Source organism: Lutra lutra, chromosome 12 (genome assembly GCF_902655055.1).
Source record: "Lutra lutra chromosome 12, mLutLut1.2, whole genome shotgun sequence".
Taxonomy (NCBI): Eukaryota; Metazoa; Chordata; class Mammalia; order Carnivora; family Mustelidae; genus Lutra; species Lutra lutra.
The window spans coordinates 61,354,464-61,371,720 of record NC_062289.1 but is presented as its reverse complement, the minus strand read 5'-3'; the positions used below and the strand labels follow the sequence as shown (position 1 = coordinate 61,371,720).

The 17,257-nt window shown below is 48.8% G+C and overlaps 1 protein-coding gene and 1 pseudogene across 1 annotated transcript in view; both read right to left on the bottom strand.

Annotated features, from left to right (window-relative positions):
• GNAL (G protein subunit alpha L) overlaps window positions 1-15,183 on the bottom strand; it is a 142,383-nt gene extending 127,200 nt beyond the window's left edge. The window contains 3 exon segments of the mRNA XM_047696999.1: window positions 14,396-14,636; window positions 14,639-14,712; window positions 14,715-15,183. Coding sequence (XP_047552955.1) covers window positions 14,396-14,636; window positions 14,639-14,712; window positions 14,715-14,787 — 388 coding nt within the window. The 5' untranslated portion in view covers window positions 14,788-15,183.
• Window positions 15,184-16,135: 952 nt separating this feature from the next.
• Window positions 16,136-16,892, bottom strand: LOC125081758 (60S ribosomal protein L7a-like; annotated as a pseudogene).
• Between the last annotated feature and the right edge of the window lie 365 nt (window positions 16,893-17,257).

Below are 17,257 nucleotides of genomic sequence, written 5' to 3'. Positions count from 1 at the left end.
TTCTTGGTACAATTCAGCCCTGAGCAGCTGCCACAGAGATCCTATGGCCTGCAAAGCAGAACATTATTTAACATCTACCCCTTAGAGAGAAAGTTTGCTGAACCCTGTTCTACATCTTGGCCCACATTTGGTATTGCTGGATTTTAAGCCATTCTAGTGGGTATGAATTGCTCTCTGTGATTTTAATTTGCATTTCCTTGATGACCAGTGATGTTTACTGCCTCTTCATGCATCTTCTTTTGTGCAATGTCTGCTTCAAGACTTTTGCCCATTTTAATAGGGCGTCTTTTTATTATGTCAGTCTGTAGGATTCCTTTTTATGTTCTGGAAACAAGCACTTTGCACCTGTGCCCTGAGGACATTTCCTTCCAGTACTCAGCCTCAGCCCAGCACAGGGGTCTCTTTGAGGCTGGCCAAAGTCCATCCATAGCCCAGGGATTCCCACCAGGTCTGCTGAGGTCCTCCTGCAACAGCTTGCTTCTGGTCTGCCTTGCAGGCTGCTCTACAAAGCCCACTACCTTAGCAATTCCAGACCACACTCAGCATCCTCGCCCCACCATACCACGGAGCTCCCCCTTCCTGCACATGGTGGAAGAAATTCTGCCAGGTAGCACAATCCCATTTTACAGACAAGAAATTAAGTAACTAGAAATTCTTCACTTAAAGGGAATCAGAACGCTTCTGGGCTGAACTGGAATGTTCTGTCTAAGCCTTGGTTGTCTTACCAGGGCCAGAAGGCACGCTGCCTTTAAGTCCTTCAGTAGTGAATGGATGAAATACCTCCAAACAATGGCACATTCTTAAAAAGCAAGGAGCTATCAAGCCATGAAAAGGAGGTTCCATGGAGGTTCCATGGAGGAACCTTAAATGAGTATTGCAAAGGGAAAGAAGCTGATCTGCAAAGATTACATCATGTGGGATTCTGACTACGTGACATTCTGGGAAAGGCAAACCTATGGTGTATGAATTTGTTAGGGCTGCTCTGAGAAACTACCACTGGTGGAAGGTTCTCTTGGAGAAAATTGCCAGTCTCAGCCCTGAATTCACAAATTCACAAGAAAACTCGACGAACTGCTAAGCCACTGACCTGCTGTTCATGATTTCTCACAGGTTCGGTTCTCTATAGGCTCTAAGAATAGCCTAACATGCAAACTAGTACCATCCGCGGGGAGGCCCCTACAGGCTCCCATAGGCCTTGAATGCTGGCCTCCATACACATCCAAATACCTGGGGCCCTTTCTTCTTTACAGTGGCCCTAACATTAGGTTCATACAAACCACAGGGCCTTTGCACTTGCCTCTCCCTATCCTGAGTAGCTATTCTCCATATAGTTTCCCTGGTCCCATCTTTTATCCCCTTCAGGCCTTAGTGCAAATATCCATCTTCTCAATGAAACTTCCTGGCCAACTTATTTAAAATTGCAACCCGGTGCTCATTCAGCAGCCCCTGTGCTCATTAGTTGTCCAGTAGCTGGCAGCAATGATGGAGCATGGCAGAGGTGCCTCCTGGGCAGGTCCCTGTAAAGAAAAGTCGTTATGGAGTGGGTTGGAGGGGCTCAAATCCTACCATCCCTTCTTTTTGTGGTTCTGTTTGGCTGCAGGCAACTGGAGGTGCCTTTAGAAAAATCCCATGATTCCGGGCTGTTTCTTTAGATCAAATTGGGCTTTGTCCCCTGTAAGGTGCAGATGTTCCTGGGAAGGGTGATGAGGGAGCAGGAGGCTGGCTGAGGACAAAGCAAAAGCTGGCACCTTGCACCCCCTCTCCACCCGCTCCCCTCGGTAATGTGTGTGACATTCCTCAGGCACCCCTGACTGCCATAAACGAGAAACAAATAGTTAACTTGCAGAGATCACAATCCTGCAAGACAGAGTCTCCCTTGGTTTACAAATGTCCTTGAGATTTACAACAAAGAAGTTACCTTATCAAGAGCCCAATTTCCAGAGGCACATAACTCAGTTCCTCAAGCCTTAATGTCACCCTCCCCTCCCTAAACAAAACTGAAGGAGGCTGAGGTAGAAGGAAAAGTAAATAAAGTTAAATTTCTTCTAAACCTAAATCTCACTAACAAGGACGCTTGATAGCAGGAATGTGACATTCCACCAGGAGACTCCCAATTGTCTTTATGTTAGTGCCTCATTAGAGGGAAAGCGGCCTTGGCTTGATAGTAACCAGGCCTTCAATATCCTGACAGTCTTCTTTACCCCAATAGCCCTTCTGAACACCCCTTTGTCCTCACCTACCCAACTCCTGTGTATATAACCAGCCACTCCTCACATGCCCGGCGCAGCATCTCCGTCTGCCCACGGGTCCTGTCCCCGTGCTCTATAACCACATTTTTGCACCAAAGACGTCTTAAGAATTCTTTCTTAGCCATCGGCTCTGAACCTCACCCCACCGAACCTCACCTAGGTTCAAGAACTTCATCAAGGGGAACACATCAGATTCTGCCCTTACACCACAGTGTGAATTGAGGGATGATGGGAATCGGGGGTGGGGGGCAGGAAAGGGCAGTCACCATGCTCTGCTCTGTGTCCTGTGAATCACCTTAATTTTCATTATGATCCTTGTGGAAAGTACTCTCGTCTTCATGTTATACTGAAGCTAAGGGAGCTCAGAGGTGCTAAGTAACCTTCCAGGGTAGGAAGGGCCAGAATTCAGGACAGGTTCTGGCCCTGGATCCTGTTCCAGGGCTTACACAGCAGTGGGGCTCTCTGCTAGCTGACATAGCTGCTTTCTCTATGGATGTGTGCAGACAACAGAAAATAGGAAAGGACAATGGCTTTGCCATACGTAAAGATCAAATTCTGACCCGCAGCCTGCAGCACCCAGCCCAGGAAATGAAGCCATTATCTCAAGCAACATGTCCAGGAAGGCAAACAATAATCCTGTAACAACTGGCCCCAAAGGGCCAGGACTCCAGTAGTAACTGACCGCTTCCTTCATTTTTGCCCCCCACCCCAAAGCGGGACCAATTGGGAGAAAAGCAGACAAGTTCTCTTAACCAATCAGGATGCCCTATTTCTAGCTGGCCCGCCTACGTCTTGCCCTCACCAGCAGCCTCCAGCGGGGTTATACCCGAGGTCTTTGCTCTTTTAGCACTGAAAAGCCTCCTAGCCCCACTGGCTGCCTTTGAACCCCCAGATCAAGTGATGGGTGCCTGACTCTCCCGCTGTCACCAGCTCTGAACGAACAGCCTCCTCCGCTTGCTATCATTTGGGCGGTCTTCACTGACTTCCAGAGTGTGCTCTCAGAAGCCACTGAGGGCTGGGTACACGTGGCTTGTGGCTGCATTGGGCTGATAAAAACGTTCTTGGTTAGAGCAAGGGAGCACCACAGGTCAGTGTCTCACGGTGTTTTGCGAGAAGCGCTGTTCCGTCTCAGAGTTCCACAGTGCCCGTGGCTGGAAACTTCAGGGAGGCTGGGATGGGGGTGTCCTTCACTCTCCTCTCTGGGAGAGCTCTCTCACCCTGGGAAAGGGGTGCAGGGGAGATGCAGGGAACAGACTACTTAGTGGACTACACGGGGATTGGTGGCTAGACTAGCGTGAAAAAGTCTGTTCACCCCGCAGCTGTGCTCCTTTGGAGCCTGACTAGGTGGGGCTGTGTCCTCCCCTCCCTTAAGAGGGAGCACAGGGGAGCAAAGCCCATGCTGGCTGCAGAGGGCCCAGGGTGGGAGACCAGACATTTCCAATCGGACTGGAAACTCTACAGAAAAAAATGACAAATATCTTTGTGGCATCTTTTAGCCCCCATTGAATGATAAGTTTCTCATAATAAAATGTCGTTTTTGGTAATGGACTTAGTCTTTACCTCATTTAATAACTTGATAGGAATAACCAAAATGACCCATTTAAGAACAAGGTGCTGTAAGGAGAAACTGAAAGAAAAGACTGCTATCAAGAAAGAGGAGGAGAGACAGAAATGCAGGCGTGGAGCCTGAAGACCCCACCTCAGGCCACCTGGCCGGTTCTGGGGACCGGGGAGGGTGCCAGTCAGCGGGCCAGACAGCTGGTGTTGGCCCCCAGCATCTGTGGGCTGGCAGGAGCAGGGGCACATTCACGTGGGGGAACCTGTCATCACCACTTGGGTCACTGGCCATCCCCATCCCAGCCTCTTTGAAGTTCCCAGTCCATTCCTCACTGCTCTCACTCTCTGCCTTAAGACCCTGGGCCCCCAGTAGGTCCTGGGTCCGTACTGAGGGTCAGGGCACAGAGGGCCAGGCCAAGAGATCCGGTAGAACTCCAGAGTCTTCCCCTGCGGTGTCTGATGGATTCTCCTTGGCACATTGAATTTCTCTGTACAGTGAAAACCTATATAGGATTAAAAAAAAAAAAAAGAGTAACTCCTAATACACTGTGTGCTCCAGGCTGTGACCCACCGTGTGACCCATGGCAATCCATGGGGTTCAGGCTATTTTGAAGAACGGCTATGCTGTTTTTTTCCTTTTTTGGCTTGAGTAACAGGAATATTTTTGGTGGGGGGATTATTTATTTATTTATTTATTTGACACAGAGAGAGACACAGCAAGAGAGGGAACACAAGCAGGGGAGTGGGAGAGGGAGAAGAAAGCTTCCAGATGAGCCGGGAGCCCGATTCGGGGCTTGATCCCAGGACTCTGGGATCATGACTTGAGCCAAAGGCAGACGCTTAGCGACTGAGCCACTCGGGCACCCCGAGTAATAGGAATTTTGAAACCTATCATCTGTTTTCTTAAGTGAACATTTGGCTGCACTTGATTTGAATCAGGGACCATTTGCACTTAAGAGTTTTAGGTCAAGGGAGAGGCTGAGGCTGGAACTAAAGGCCTCCTTGGGCTGCAGCAGTGTCCCGGGAAGCTTGCCTCTCTGGCAAGCTCTTGGTGGCTTGCTGACACCAGACCACCACTCTCCCTCCATCCACAGGTGACCGCAGAGCTCCGGCATCTGTACCTGTGGCGCGAGACCATGGACCTTGACCCCCTGCACCCTGTTACAAGCTGATTATTGTACCCAAGCCCAAATCGGAGAGTTTCCTTCTGAGAAAATGCCATTAGATCCGAAGAGGGAAGTGGATCTGAATATTAAATAAACATTCTCCATTAGCCACAGCAAGAGCGTGTCAGACCAACTGCCTCTGCCGGCTTTTTGGTTCTATGCAGCACTTAGAAATAGTTGATGTTCAGCTGTTACATTAAAAAATCATTCTGCAATAAAATGCCAGTTAAAAGAATTTCAGAGATAAAGAATTCTGTAACTGTCCTTTATCAGCCCAGGAAGGAAATGGATTCAGTAGATGGCTCTCTCTCCCCTCCCCTGTCCCCCACAGCGTCTGATTGGCTTTCTTTAGCACTTTGAATTTCTCTGTACAACGAAAACCTATACTAACCAAAGAAAGAGGGACATCCCTCATGTTACAAGAGGGTCACCTAAGTCAATTATAGCATCTCTGAACTGAACTTTGAAATCTGGCACGGATGAAGAGTTTCAATGCAACTATGGCAAATGTGCTGTTTTTTGCTTTTCACTTTTTCTGAGAGGAACCTTAATGTTCTGTATTCCGACAAACTGCTCAAAATGAGGGGAAAAACCCAACCCCTTAACTTTATAAACAGAAATATATTCAACAAGTGTATTTTCGCTCTTTTGTGAGAAAGGTGTCCGGCAGTGGGACTTGGGGGACCTCCCACTGCAAGCTTCTTTGTGTTGTCTTGTCCCTCCGTCCTTGGTGCTGTCACATGGGCTGGGCTGGGCTGGGCTGTGTGGTGTGGGTGCTTCATACCCTTGTCTCCTGCATGAGGCCAGAAGTTTTTGAGGATGATATATGCTCACCCCTGGCGGAACTTGTCTTGGAGCAGGTGCATTAACTGTGATTGAATTAGCAAACGACTAGCCCACAACACAGCACTGACATCCTTTCGAACATACTATTTGCTCTGCCGTCAAACAGCTGTTTGATTCGCAACTTCCACCCCTCTGGGTCAAGCTGGCTTTGTTTGGTCTTGTCTTAGGTTTCCTTCTGGGGGAGCTGTGCTCTTATGGCTTGTCTACATCGGCCATTGAGTCTGACCAGCCCCAGGGGGCTCAGCTAGAATGAGGCCCGAGTACTCCCGGGGATCAGCAACCCCCTTCTCATTCTGTGTTGGTCCATCCTGTGGGCCCTAACCCGCTTTCGGCATCTCACTCTGCTCATTCAGAATGGTGACTTTTTTGATTTCAGTAGCTGGCCTACCTCTGATTAATTGTCTTTCCCCTAAAGAAGAAATACAGTCTGGGTCTAAGTTCATCTTATGATTCAGACTCGACCTGATGCCTCTTACAGGAAAGCCACTTGTGGGGAAAGAGAATCAGAAATGCAGGGCTTGGCCTCCCAGCTGGAGCAGGCACGGAGATGCAAAATTGTATTCTCATGATGCTTCTAGAAACTCTCGCAAAACACGGTTCTTTCTCTGCAGTTAAGTTTAAGGTTCCACACTGGAGCTTGGTATTTATTCTTACCATTAAGTTCTTTCAAACTGTAAAACAACAGTTCATTAGAATTATACCGTCAAAAATTCCTCACCCACTACTATGCAGGGAGGAGCTGATGCCTGGATCCTGGGTTAGCTGTTCCCCTCCCCCCTCACACGTTTTAAAACCACTTCCGTGAAAACTTTAAAAAAAATTCTGATGCTGTTGTTAGAACACTAGTAAATAAACAGTGTCCATTGCTTACATGTGGACAGGTTTTTTTTTTTTTAAGATTTTATTTATTTATTTGACAGAGAGATAGAGAGCACAAGTAGGTAGAGCAGCAGGCAGAGGGAGAGGGAGAAGCAGGCTCCCCCACTGAGAGAGCCCTGATGTTGGACTTGATCCCAGGACTCTGGGATCATGACCTGAGCCGAAAGCAGCCGCTTAATCGACGGAGCCACCAGGCACCCCATCAAATGACAGCTCCTGAATTTCTCGATGACTATATTCCTTACAAAAAAAAAAAAAAAAGATAACTTTTCATTGTTTTCTTCATGCCTCTTCACAGTCAGTCCCCCTTGATGGCGTCATTCATAAAAGGCAGGGGCTAGTATTGATTTCTGGAGCACTTTGGTGGTTGGAGATCAAAGGAGCCATCTCCTTCCTGTTCCACCCTGCTCTATCCTGCCACTCAAACTTTCTTTATGCTCCCAAACCGCCAGTCCTGTTTGTTCAGCATCCCGGGTCTCTGCGATGTCCTGGGAGCTGAGAGTACTTCCGGGTTCTTTCTGCTGCTCGGGGATGCACAGGAAAACCAGGCTGCCAGGTGCGAACTCTGGGCAGGTTTCTGCAGGTGGTTACGCATCCAGGATCTAGAGTAGCATTATGGACTTATGCGCAAACACCAACATTCCCCAAAGCAATTAAGTTCCTACCTTCCTTGGGCTCTCCTGTGAATAACACACCCTAAGGAAGGAGGATGCTTATCATATTATTAGGCTTCTATGTTGAACCCTAATAATGTTATCATTAACCCGAGCTGTGGCCATTCACCACACAGCGCATGCACGCGCACACTACTGTTTCTTTTGTAGGCTTCTGTCCTTTTCCTTTGGATTTCTCCTCAGGTGAGACTGTGTCCTCTCCCCCTTGGGATGTCCATATTACCCAGAAAAGCACCTGCCACATAGTAGGCTCGCAAAGAAATGTGTGTGGTTGGCGAGCAGCTGAAGTGATTCAATGAATAAAGCAACCTTTTCCTTTGTAGCTCAGGGTGTGGGGAGAATTGCTCCTTGTTTTCCTATTATGCCAAACTGCTCATCCTGAGTTTTTCCTGGGAGACTCTTGCCGTCTTTCACTTCCTGGGAGGGAAAACTTGCTTTTCAGGGGCTGAAAAAATACACTGAGTGAAGGTCAATCCACGCAATGGGGATGCAGGCGTTCCCTGGGTCTCTTCTGTTAGGATTAAAGAGGAGCTGACCCAGTGGGATGTTTCACACTTCCTTGTCCTCTGTCAGTCAGCAGCGGTACCCCTGGCCCACATTTCCCTTCTGGCGGCTTGTATCTTCTCTGCCCTCAGAAGGGCAAGTGAACGGCTGATCGGGGGAGGGGGATGGGCAACAGCCTGTCTTTCTTCTGTGGCATCTTATGGCCCCTTTTGATAGCAGCAGGGTAAGGATGTGGTGTCTGCTTCTGACCAAGACACAGAGATCAGGCAGCCCTACAGAACATACGGAGGGCCAGTCTGGAGGGACAGCGCATGGTGGGCTGTTCCCCAGAACTGGGAGGGGCTGGGTGGCAGTGTGAGTCCAAAATCCTTCAGAGGGAAAAATTTACCTGGTGGTGTTGCGGATGGAAATGTCTTTAAGTGGTGCTTTTTTTTTTTTTTTTAAATTGGTAAACTGTAGTTTTCAATAACGGGACACGATCTTTCCTGCTTTGGTCAACTTTTTGGACTTTTTAAGAGGAAGGTCAGAGGTTTGTGGCCCTGAGCTCTTCCTCTTTGGATCCTAAATCAGGGATAAGAATCTTTCTCTTTTTCTATTAAAGGAATTTAAAAAGTATTTAATTTTAATTTTTATTAATTAATTTTTAAAAAAGATTTTATTTATTTATTCGACAGAGAGATCACAAGTAGGCAGAGAGGCAGGCAGAGAGAGGGGGAAGCAGGCTCTCCGCTCAGCAGGGAGCCTGCTGAACAGAGAGCCCCCACATGGGGCTCGATCCCGGGATCCTGAGATCATGACCCAAGCCAAAGGCAGAGGCTCAACCCACTGAGCCACCCAGGCACCGCTTATTTATTTATTTTTAAAGATTTTATTTATTTATTTGTCAGAGAGAGAGAGAGCGCACAAGCAGGGGGAAGAGGCAGAGGGAGAAGCAGCAGGCCCCCCGCTGAGCAGGGAGCCCAATGTGGGACTGAATCCCAGGACCCTGGATCATGACCTAAGCTGAAGGCAGTGGCTTAACCCACTGAGTCATCCAGAGGCCCCAAGATTTAATTTTTCAGAGCAATTGTAGATTCACAGCAAAGGTGATCAGAGAGTACAGAGATTTCCGACATACCCCCTGCCTTCCTGCAGCCTAACCCCCCACCAACATCCCACACTCTGTATCAACAGAGTCGTAAGTTTGTTAGAGTTGATGACCCGACACTTATATATCTTGATTCCCCAAAGTCCGTAGTTTATATTAGGGCTTACACTTGGTATTGTATAGCCCATGGGTTTGGACAAATAGATAAAGATGTGTACCCGCCATTACAGTATCATACAGAGTAGTTTAACTGCCTTACAATTCCTCTGTGCTCTGCCTAGTCTTCCTTAGTAAGGGAATTTTAAAACACTAGGGGGCAGTTTTCACCAGATCCCTAAACACGATTGGAGTCACTGCTTCCGCTGATGGGTCTGATTCTCCTCTCTTTTCCAGTTGAAGAGTTTGTTTTGGTTTGAAATCAACTAGACAAAATATCTACATCTTAATAAATTTTGACACAAAGTAAATTACTCTGGGCGCTGTGGGGAAAGGAAGAATCAGGGTTCTTCACGTATTCCACTCACTTCATTTATGTCGTGGGGTTTTGACAGTCTCCTGGTTCTCCTTCAAAGTCATGAGCGGATTTTAGGTCCTAGTAGATTGGTCTTAAACTTTTGAAAAAGCTTATGCTTGGAAACCTTTCATAGACTGAATTAGCTAGCGAATTTGCTAGATCCCTTGGTCTCAACTCAACTGAACGATCTGCTTGCTGCTGAAGAGTTTCGGGCTAAACCGCAAATGGGTCTGGACAGTTACGGGTAGTGGAGGGAGGGAGGCTGGCTCACGGACCTGACCACCAGATGGCAGACTCGTTGCTGGCGCCAAGCCAGCCAGGAACCCTTGTGAATGGAAGACCTGATAATCCCTCTCCTGTCTTCTTCCTCTTCACCTGCAGGAGGCAACCACCTGTACCCTTTCTGCGGTTCCATTTGGATCCTTCCGAACTGTTCCGTTAAGGCCCACTTCGAAAGGTGTGGTCACTGCTCTTTTGCCCCCCCACCTCACCCCCAGAAGGGGCTCTGTGATAGCTTCCCCACTCACAAGCCCTGTGGTCTTTAACCTCCTGTACCACCTTTGCATAACAGCCAAACACAGTGGATTCCTTTTCAGTCTTAATCCTTGAACTCCCAGATGAAATTCCTGGCTCCTCCCTTCCTCCTGAAACTCCTTCTTTCTCGGCTTCTCCCAGCGGTCTGTGTTATTCTTTGTATCTTTCCTTCTCCAACACTCTTCTGAAAGATGGGGGCTCTGTGTTCTGTCCTGGGCCCTCTTTTCTCCTTACTGTACACATTCTCCCGGGAGGGGGGTCCCCAGTGAGTTACTCCTGTGTGTCTCTCTTCAGCTCAGTGGGCCCCATGGTTCCAGACCCTCAGTAAACGCCCACCTGCTTCCCTGATGATGCCCACTGGTTTCTCCTCGTGGCTCACCTTCAACACATTGTTCTCTTTCCACTCCACCTGCCTCTTCTTCTTAAATCCTTTATGGTGGGGCATGTCATTGCCATTTTGCCTAAGAGAGAAGACTAAGAGTCCATGGAGAGACTCCTCTCCATGCCTACTTTCCACCTTCTCCTCAGTCACCAGATTCAGTGGATCCCATTTTGCCTCTGTCCCAATCCTTTCTGGCTCTTCTTTGTCATTACTAGGTCAGCCTGTGTTCACCTTCTCCCATCTTACAACTGGATCACTGCAACTGTCTCCAGCTGGCCATTTGCCGGTTTGGTGCAGTGAAGCCAGACCGCCTGGGTTGAATCCTGGCTCCGTCCCAGAGAGGCTGGGTGAGCCTGGGATGGGGTTAGCCGTTTTAGGTTGTGTGATCTCATGTGACCTGTGTGTTTACAATTTCGAGTGTGCGCATCACAGAGAGAAGTGCTTCAGCTGAATACAGAATTCAGAGACTGTGACAGTCAATGGGGTGTTTACCACGTGCTAAGCTCTATGCCAAGTAAGTTTACCTACAACTTTGTCAATTAGTTTCACTGAATCCTCTCAGTTACCACGTGGCACTGGGATTGTTACCGATGTGGAAACTGGAGCCCAAAGTTCGGGCCCGTTTATCAGGGACAACCACTATGTTATAACTCCGGGAGCTCAGTGGTAGACAGATTCACTCAAAGAACGGCGCATGCAGCTTTGCTTGCTACAGGTGTTTGGACAGATGAGATCTTCTGATCCCACACCCAGTTTTGTCAGCTGGGCTTTTACTGGGTGTAGACGCAGAGCGGCTGTAGTTGGCGCCCGGAGGTCTGTGCTGCTTGGGATAGAGATCAGAGGTAAGAACTGGTAGCCTGTGGACCGTATCAGGCACAGAGAGCGTGTTTTATTAACTTGAGCTGACGCTTAAAAATAAGCGGGTGTCAGATGAAGATGGCCATTTCCACCTTGTTCTGGAAATTCAGAAGACCTGGCAACACTGGGGTTGCGTTCTCACAGGGCAATGACGTGCTGAAGCTAGGACACGACTGTCCCTTTTAGACAAGGGCACATGCTCTCTCTCTGAAACCTCCTCCTGAATTGTGCCCCCCCTTTGCCACCCCCCATTCATAAGTTGAAGCCTTAACCCCCAAAGTGACCGCATTTGGAGACATGGCCTTTTAAGGGGGCTATTAAAGTTCAATGAGGTCATAAGGCTGGGTTCCTAATCTGATTTTCCCCTCTTCCCTCATGCGCATGCACAGGCGTACAGAGGAAAGGCCGTGGGAGGACACGACAAGAAGGCGGCCATCGGCAAGCAGGGAAAAGAGGCCTTCCCTGTGACCCACCCTACACACCTGTCATCAGACCCCTTCTCTGAGACCATTCCCTCCCCATTCCTGCTACACTGCTCTAGCTCTGACTCCAGGAGCCCTTCAGGACCTGCAGCCTTTTAACTGGAACGTCCATCTTATCTGCACCTCACCTCTGTTCCCCCTTTAAATCCAGCCACTCCATGCCTGAAAGAAGGCCCCATTTAAGAGTTAGAACAGAACCACATCGGTCTTGCAGTTGGCCCTCAAGGTCACAGTGGTTCCCAGACTCTTGCGTTCCTAGCACCACGTGGGGTACTAAGTCTTGCGCAGGAAACAAAGCTCAAGTCATCGGGATGGACCCATGGGGGTGTCAGCATGCAGCAAAGGACCTAGAGAGCATGTGGGCTATAATAAAATGCCATGCAAGAGGTGCAAATGGAATTCAATAGGGACACGAGGGAGTTACACATTTATTCCCATAGGAGGACTGGGCGTGTCTCCGGGAGGACATCATCACGGAAGATGGGACAACCTCGGACCAGTGGGCATGGAGTATGGAAGGGGCCTAAAGTGCATGCATCTTTCCTGAGCCTGTGAGTTTTCCAATGTTCATTCTAGAAGGAGGAAGGGAACGGGATCAGTGAGCCAGATAAATGCCTGCTCAAAACATAATGGCGGCAGAAGCAAACATCTAAGGGCATGAATGGTCAGTAAATGGTGCTTTTGATTCAAAGATTTCCAGCTAAATCCACTCTCTATCCTAACAAAACCAAGAACCTTTCTCAGTTTAATTCAAATCTATACAAAATCCGATAAACAATGTCATCTTGACACAACAGTGTGTGTTTTCATGTTGACATCACTGGTGAAAGATACAATATACTTTATTCCCAAAGAGTGAGTCATTTGAGTCAATGTCATTTCCAATATGATGTTGATATACCAAGCTCTATTAGGCTCTCAGATAATGTCTTTAACAAGGGTAGTCATTCAACATATGCACCAGAAGTGAGCTCCTTGGAGAACACCATTCCCTTCTTCAGAGATTATCTCCCAGTTCCCTTTAAAGAATCATGAGCTTATTAATTTTTATATATATCAAGCTTGTTCTGCTTCACACATCCTTTTATTTAAAAAGAATTTCTGTTCAACCACACCATCACACTATAACAGTATCGCATCGCCATAACTCTAGATCTTCTTTATTTTATTCTTCGTTTATTTCTTGAGACCGCAATCCTCTCCTTTTTGAGCTACATTAATCTGAAGCACTTAACATTTTTGACTTGAGTAATTTCAAATTAGTTTCTTTACAGAAAACTAAGTGGGTAGGAGCGTACTTTGAGCACTTGCATTCCTGAAGATCCTAGACAGAAGTAATGGTTTAATGGTATGAAATTCTAAGATTACAATTCTGTATTTTCAGACCCCTGGAAACATGGCTCTGTCATAGCGTAGAAGTGAGTACTGTAGATGAAAACTATTTCTGATCTGGTCCTCTTCCCTTTTCAGATAAACTGCTTGCTTATTTTAATTTTTTTCTTCTTTGTTTCTCCCCTCCCCAATTTCCCCTTATCTTAGAATTCAGCAGCTGGGTTTGTGTTGTTCTAATTATTCATTCTTGCCATAAGTGAGCTCCTCAAAGTGATGACTTATTTGGTTCTCGAAATGTTAAAATAAAAGCCGCCTTCACTTACAACCAGGTATCTTACTCAGGTCATGGGGATGGGTTCCTTTCCTATGCATAGCAGAGCACAGAGGCAAACAGTTCTTTTTTCCTATCATCTCACAAAATTTGGGTCAAAGCCCACATACTAAATTTGTTGTTGTTGTTTGCCTTAAAATTTAAAAGGCAACAAGCAACATCAGGAATTCATGATTTTATTTATTTACATTTTATTTATTTATTTATTTATTTAGATTCTACAGTAGAGTGTATACAAAATGCTTTCTGGGCGTTAACTTGGAGAAGCCTTGCTGCCATGCTCGTTACAGCGAAAGCTCGGAGAAAAATCCTAGCAAACCATGTAGTAGTTTGTTTCCTTTAAAACGCTGGTGATTTGGCACCCACTTCCTCGTAGGCCCTTAGCACCACGCGCAGCTCTTGGGGGAGCCTGCCACGCTACTCTGCTTCTGGTTCTGAAAAGGAAGCAAACGTTCTGGGAGCCCCGGGGTTGAAATTACTCAATGAAAAAGAAGTGCCATGTCCTCAGCGGTTGAAGTCTCTTCTCCAAAGGGGCCAAGCCACACCCACCGACCGCTCTGCCCGCATTCTGCGACTGGAATGAAAGCTTTGCGGTCGCGCTAAGAGGTCTTCCAGCCTCCTGCCATTTGCGTTCCTAAAACAAGTGCCGAACGACTACACCGTTGCAGGAAATGAGATGCTCGCGTTAGCCATCCCTGTGGATTACAGACTGGGGGAGGGAATCAATCGAGGGGGGCGGAAATTCCCAGAGAAGCTCATTAATTAGTAACAAATGGGCAACTGGCCAAAATCACAAGACGCGGAAAGCAGCAATATCACCCGGAAAGGGGTTCCGGGCCAAATCACGAAAGTAAATATTGTCCGTGTAAAAATCAACGCGGCGACGATTTTCGCCTGCCCCACCTCCCCGAGCACACTTCTGCGACCGGGGCCCACCCGGCGTGGAACCAGAGAGCCCCCGCGCCCGGGGTGGGGCGGGGCGCGCGCCGACGGCACCTACCCAGCAGCAGCAGCCGGTGCGTCTGCTGCAGGTCGCGCTTCTGCTCGCGGAGCATGCGGTCGATGCTCCTGCTGACCTTCTTCGCCTCGCGCTCGGCCTCGCGCTCCTCCGCTCGCAGCTGCTCCGGACGCCGCCGCCGCTCCTTCTTCGGGGCGGCTTTGGGCCGCGCGCACGCCGGGCTCTCCCGCCCGGGGCCCCGAGGAAGCGGGTCAGGACCGCGTCTAACCCCGACCGCCGCCGGGTGCCCCGGGCGGGGGTCGGGGCCGGGGCCGGGGGCCGGGGGCCGGGGCCGGGGCCGGGCCGCGCGTCCTCCGCAGCGCTTCGGAGGCGGCGCGGGAGACGTCCTCCGGATCCCCGAAGAGCAGCGGCCGCAGACTGTAGCACAGACCCATGTGGACGCCGGGGTGCTGGGGGTGGGGGGCTCAGGCCGGGGCCCCGCGGAGGGGCGGGAGGGGGGCTGCACCCGGACCCGGCGCGGCGCTGCCGCCCGCAGGCTGCGGGCTGGGGGGGTGTGGCGGGGCCCGGGCTGGGAGCCGCGGCCCCTCACAGTCCCAGAGGGCCATTTTGCATTTTCCGCTGGGTGCAGGGGGGTGGCGGCCGCCTGGGCTGGAGATCACCTGATAACGCGGCGAGCGGGCCGCGCCGACGGGCCTCCGCGAGCCCGGCCCCCGTTACCGTAAATACCGCCTCCCCGGCTGTCCCCCGTTACCGTAAAAACCGCCGCCGGGACCGGCCCCCCTTTACCGTAAATACCGCCGCTAGGGCCGGCCCTCGTTACCGTAAATACTGCAGCCGTTGCAAATACCACCGCCGGCTCCACTCTGGTTACGGTAAATATAGCCGCCTGGCCCGGCCCCCAAGACAGGAGGCACCGCCTCGCGTTTGAGTCTTCGATACCGTAAATACGGTTGCCCGAGCCGGCCAGTGCCGCAGTGGCGGTGGTGGTGCCGTCACCACCCAGAGCTGCCATTGCAGTGCTCGAAAAACACCCTGGCTGTGATCTGGAACAGTGGTGAATAAGAGCGGGAAGCCAGACAAAAGGCTAGAGGTGCTAGCTTTCAGATCTCGAATTGCCGGGTGTATTACCTGCAGAGATCACCGCACCTTGCCTCTTTTTCACTTGCACACACCCACACATCGGCACACTTTTCAATTCTTACCTTATTCTATTATGCCTTTGATCTCGACAAAATCTCCAAATCCGGAGGTCCATGACATCATTTTAAAAATTAACACTTATTAGAATATTGAAAAGGAGAACATGTCATTGTCATCTACTATATTTTATTTGCTAAAACGAATACATGGAATTGCACTCTGTATCTTATTCTTTAATCCACAGTATAGGGCGGAGAGGAGCAGAGGCTATTCAGGCCAAGTGCCCTTTCTCCAGGCCTCCTTTAGATAAAACCCCACCAGAGATCCCCACTGTCTCTACTATTTCGCACATAATATCCATCGTCTTAGAGAGCAACTGCTGAAAATTTCCATAGTTTTTAAGAACTCTGCTCTAACACGTGTTCCTTAATTTCTACCAAATGACATGAAATATGATAAATATATCTACTATAAATCCCATTAAAAGCAGCAGATTGGTCTGTTTCATGCAAGGCCCTGCTAACAAGGGTACACTGTACCCACTGGCACTTGGTTGTAAATACTACATTTGATTAAATATTTAAATTTTTTTGAAAGAGAACTTTTATTACTTTCATGTACAGGAAATTCAACAGCATCTGCTCATTCCAGTTTGGTGGCCTGTTCTTTAGCCTTTGCCTTTTGCAGCTGGGCGATGAGAGCTGCTGACTTTGGACCCAGGACTGTGGCTCTCCAGTGATGGTAGATCTCATTATATCTGTCATTGTAATCGGTCCTGATGGCTTCCACCAGTTTAGCTGGAGCTCCTTTGTCTTCCTGTGTGAAGGCCACAGTGGGGCAGGTCTTCCTGTGGAATGGACACCCCAGCCCGGCCTTCCCCTTGACAATGCAGTAGGGAGCCCCCATCTTACCACACAGGGTAGGCAGGAAGACAGATGACAGTTCAATGGGGTCCGCGTCATGGGCAATCACTGCCAGCTGAGCCTTCCTGTTTTCTGCCCCAGTGGTAACATATTAACTCCCGCTAGAAGGACAGGTGGCCTCTGAGTGGGGATATTCCCTTGGACGGCCGCTTTCTTCTCAGCCGGGATCAACAATCTCTGCTTCTTTTCTTGCTTTGTCTCTGGTCTGTGTTTGTGGGTGAATGTAAGCAGTCACTGTTTGACGGCCCAAGGCCATGGTGAAATGGTTAAAATCACAGGAGGCACTTTTGGACGTTTTTAGAGAGTAGACCTTTGCCGCTGAAGCCGGATGTAGCGGGGGCATTTGTCCTGTCCGATGCCAAAATTCTTGGGCATTTTCTCAAACAGGGGATTGAATGCCTTCTTGGTCCTCCATTTCTTCACAACAGCAAGAGCCGGGGCCCCCTTCTTCCCCTCGCCTTCTTTCCTTTTGGCATCTTGGATGGCTGGAGGAGAGGCTACATTTTGATTACATTTTTAAAGAAGGAAATTGGAGATTTAGATTCACATTTATTTTAGGGCCCTATTAATAACAAATGTATATACCATGTAATGTTTTGGACCTAACATTACCCCCACATTCACCAAAATTAGCTGCACTTTTAGGTTCTTGAAGAGTAGGAGGAGGACTATAGAAAATCTAACTTGAGAAAACAGAGAAAGCTATCAAGTATCAGTGTGATTTTCACTATTCACCTGCCCATTCTCCATTTATCCCTTCACTTGTTTAGTATTTATCAAGCACCAACAATATGCTGGGCATTCTGGTTGGTATCAGGTGAAGCAAAAGACATGGGTCCTT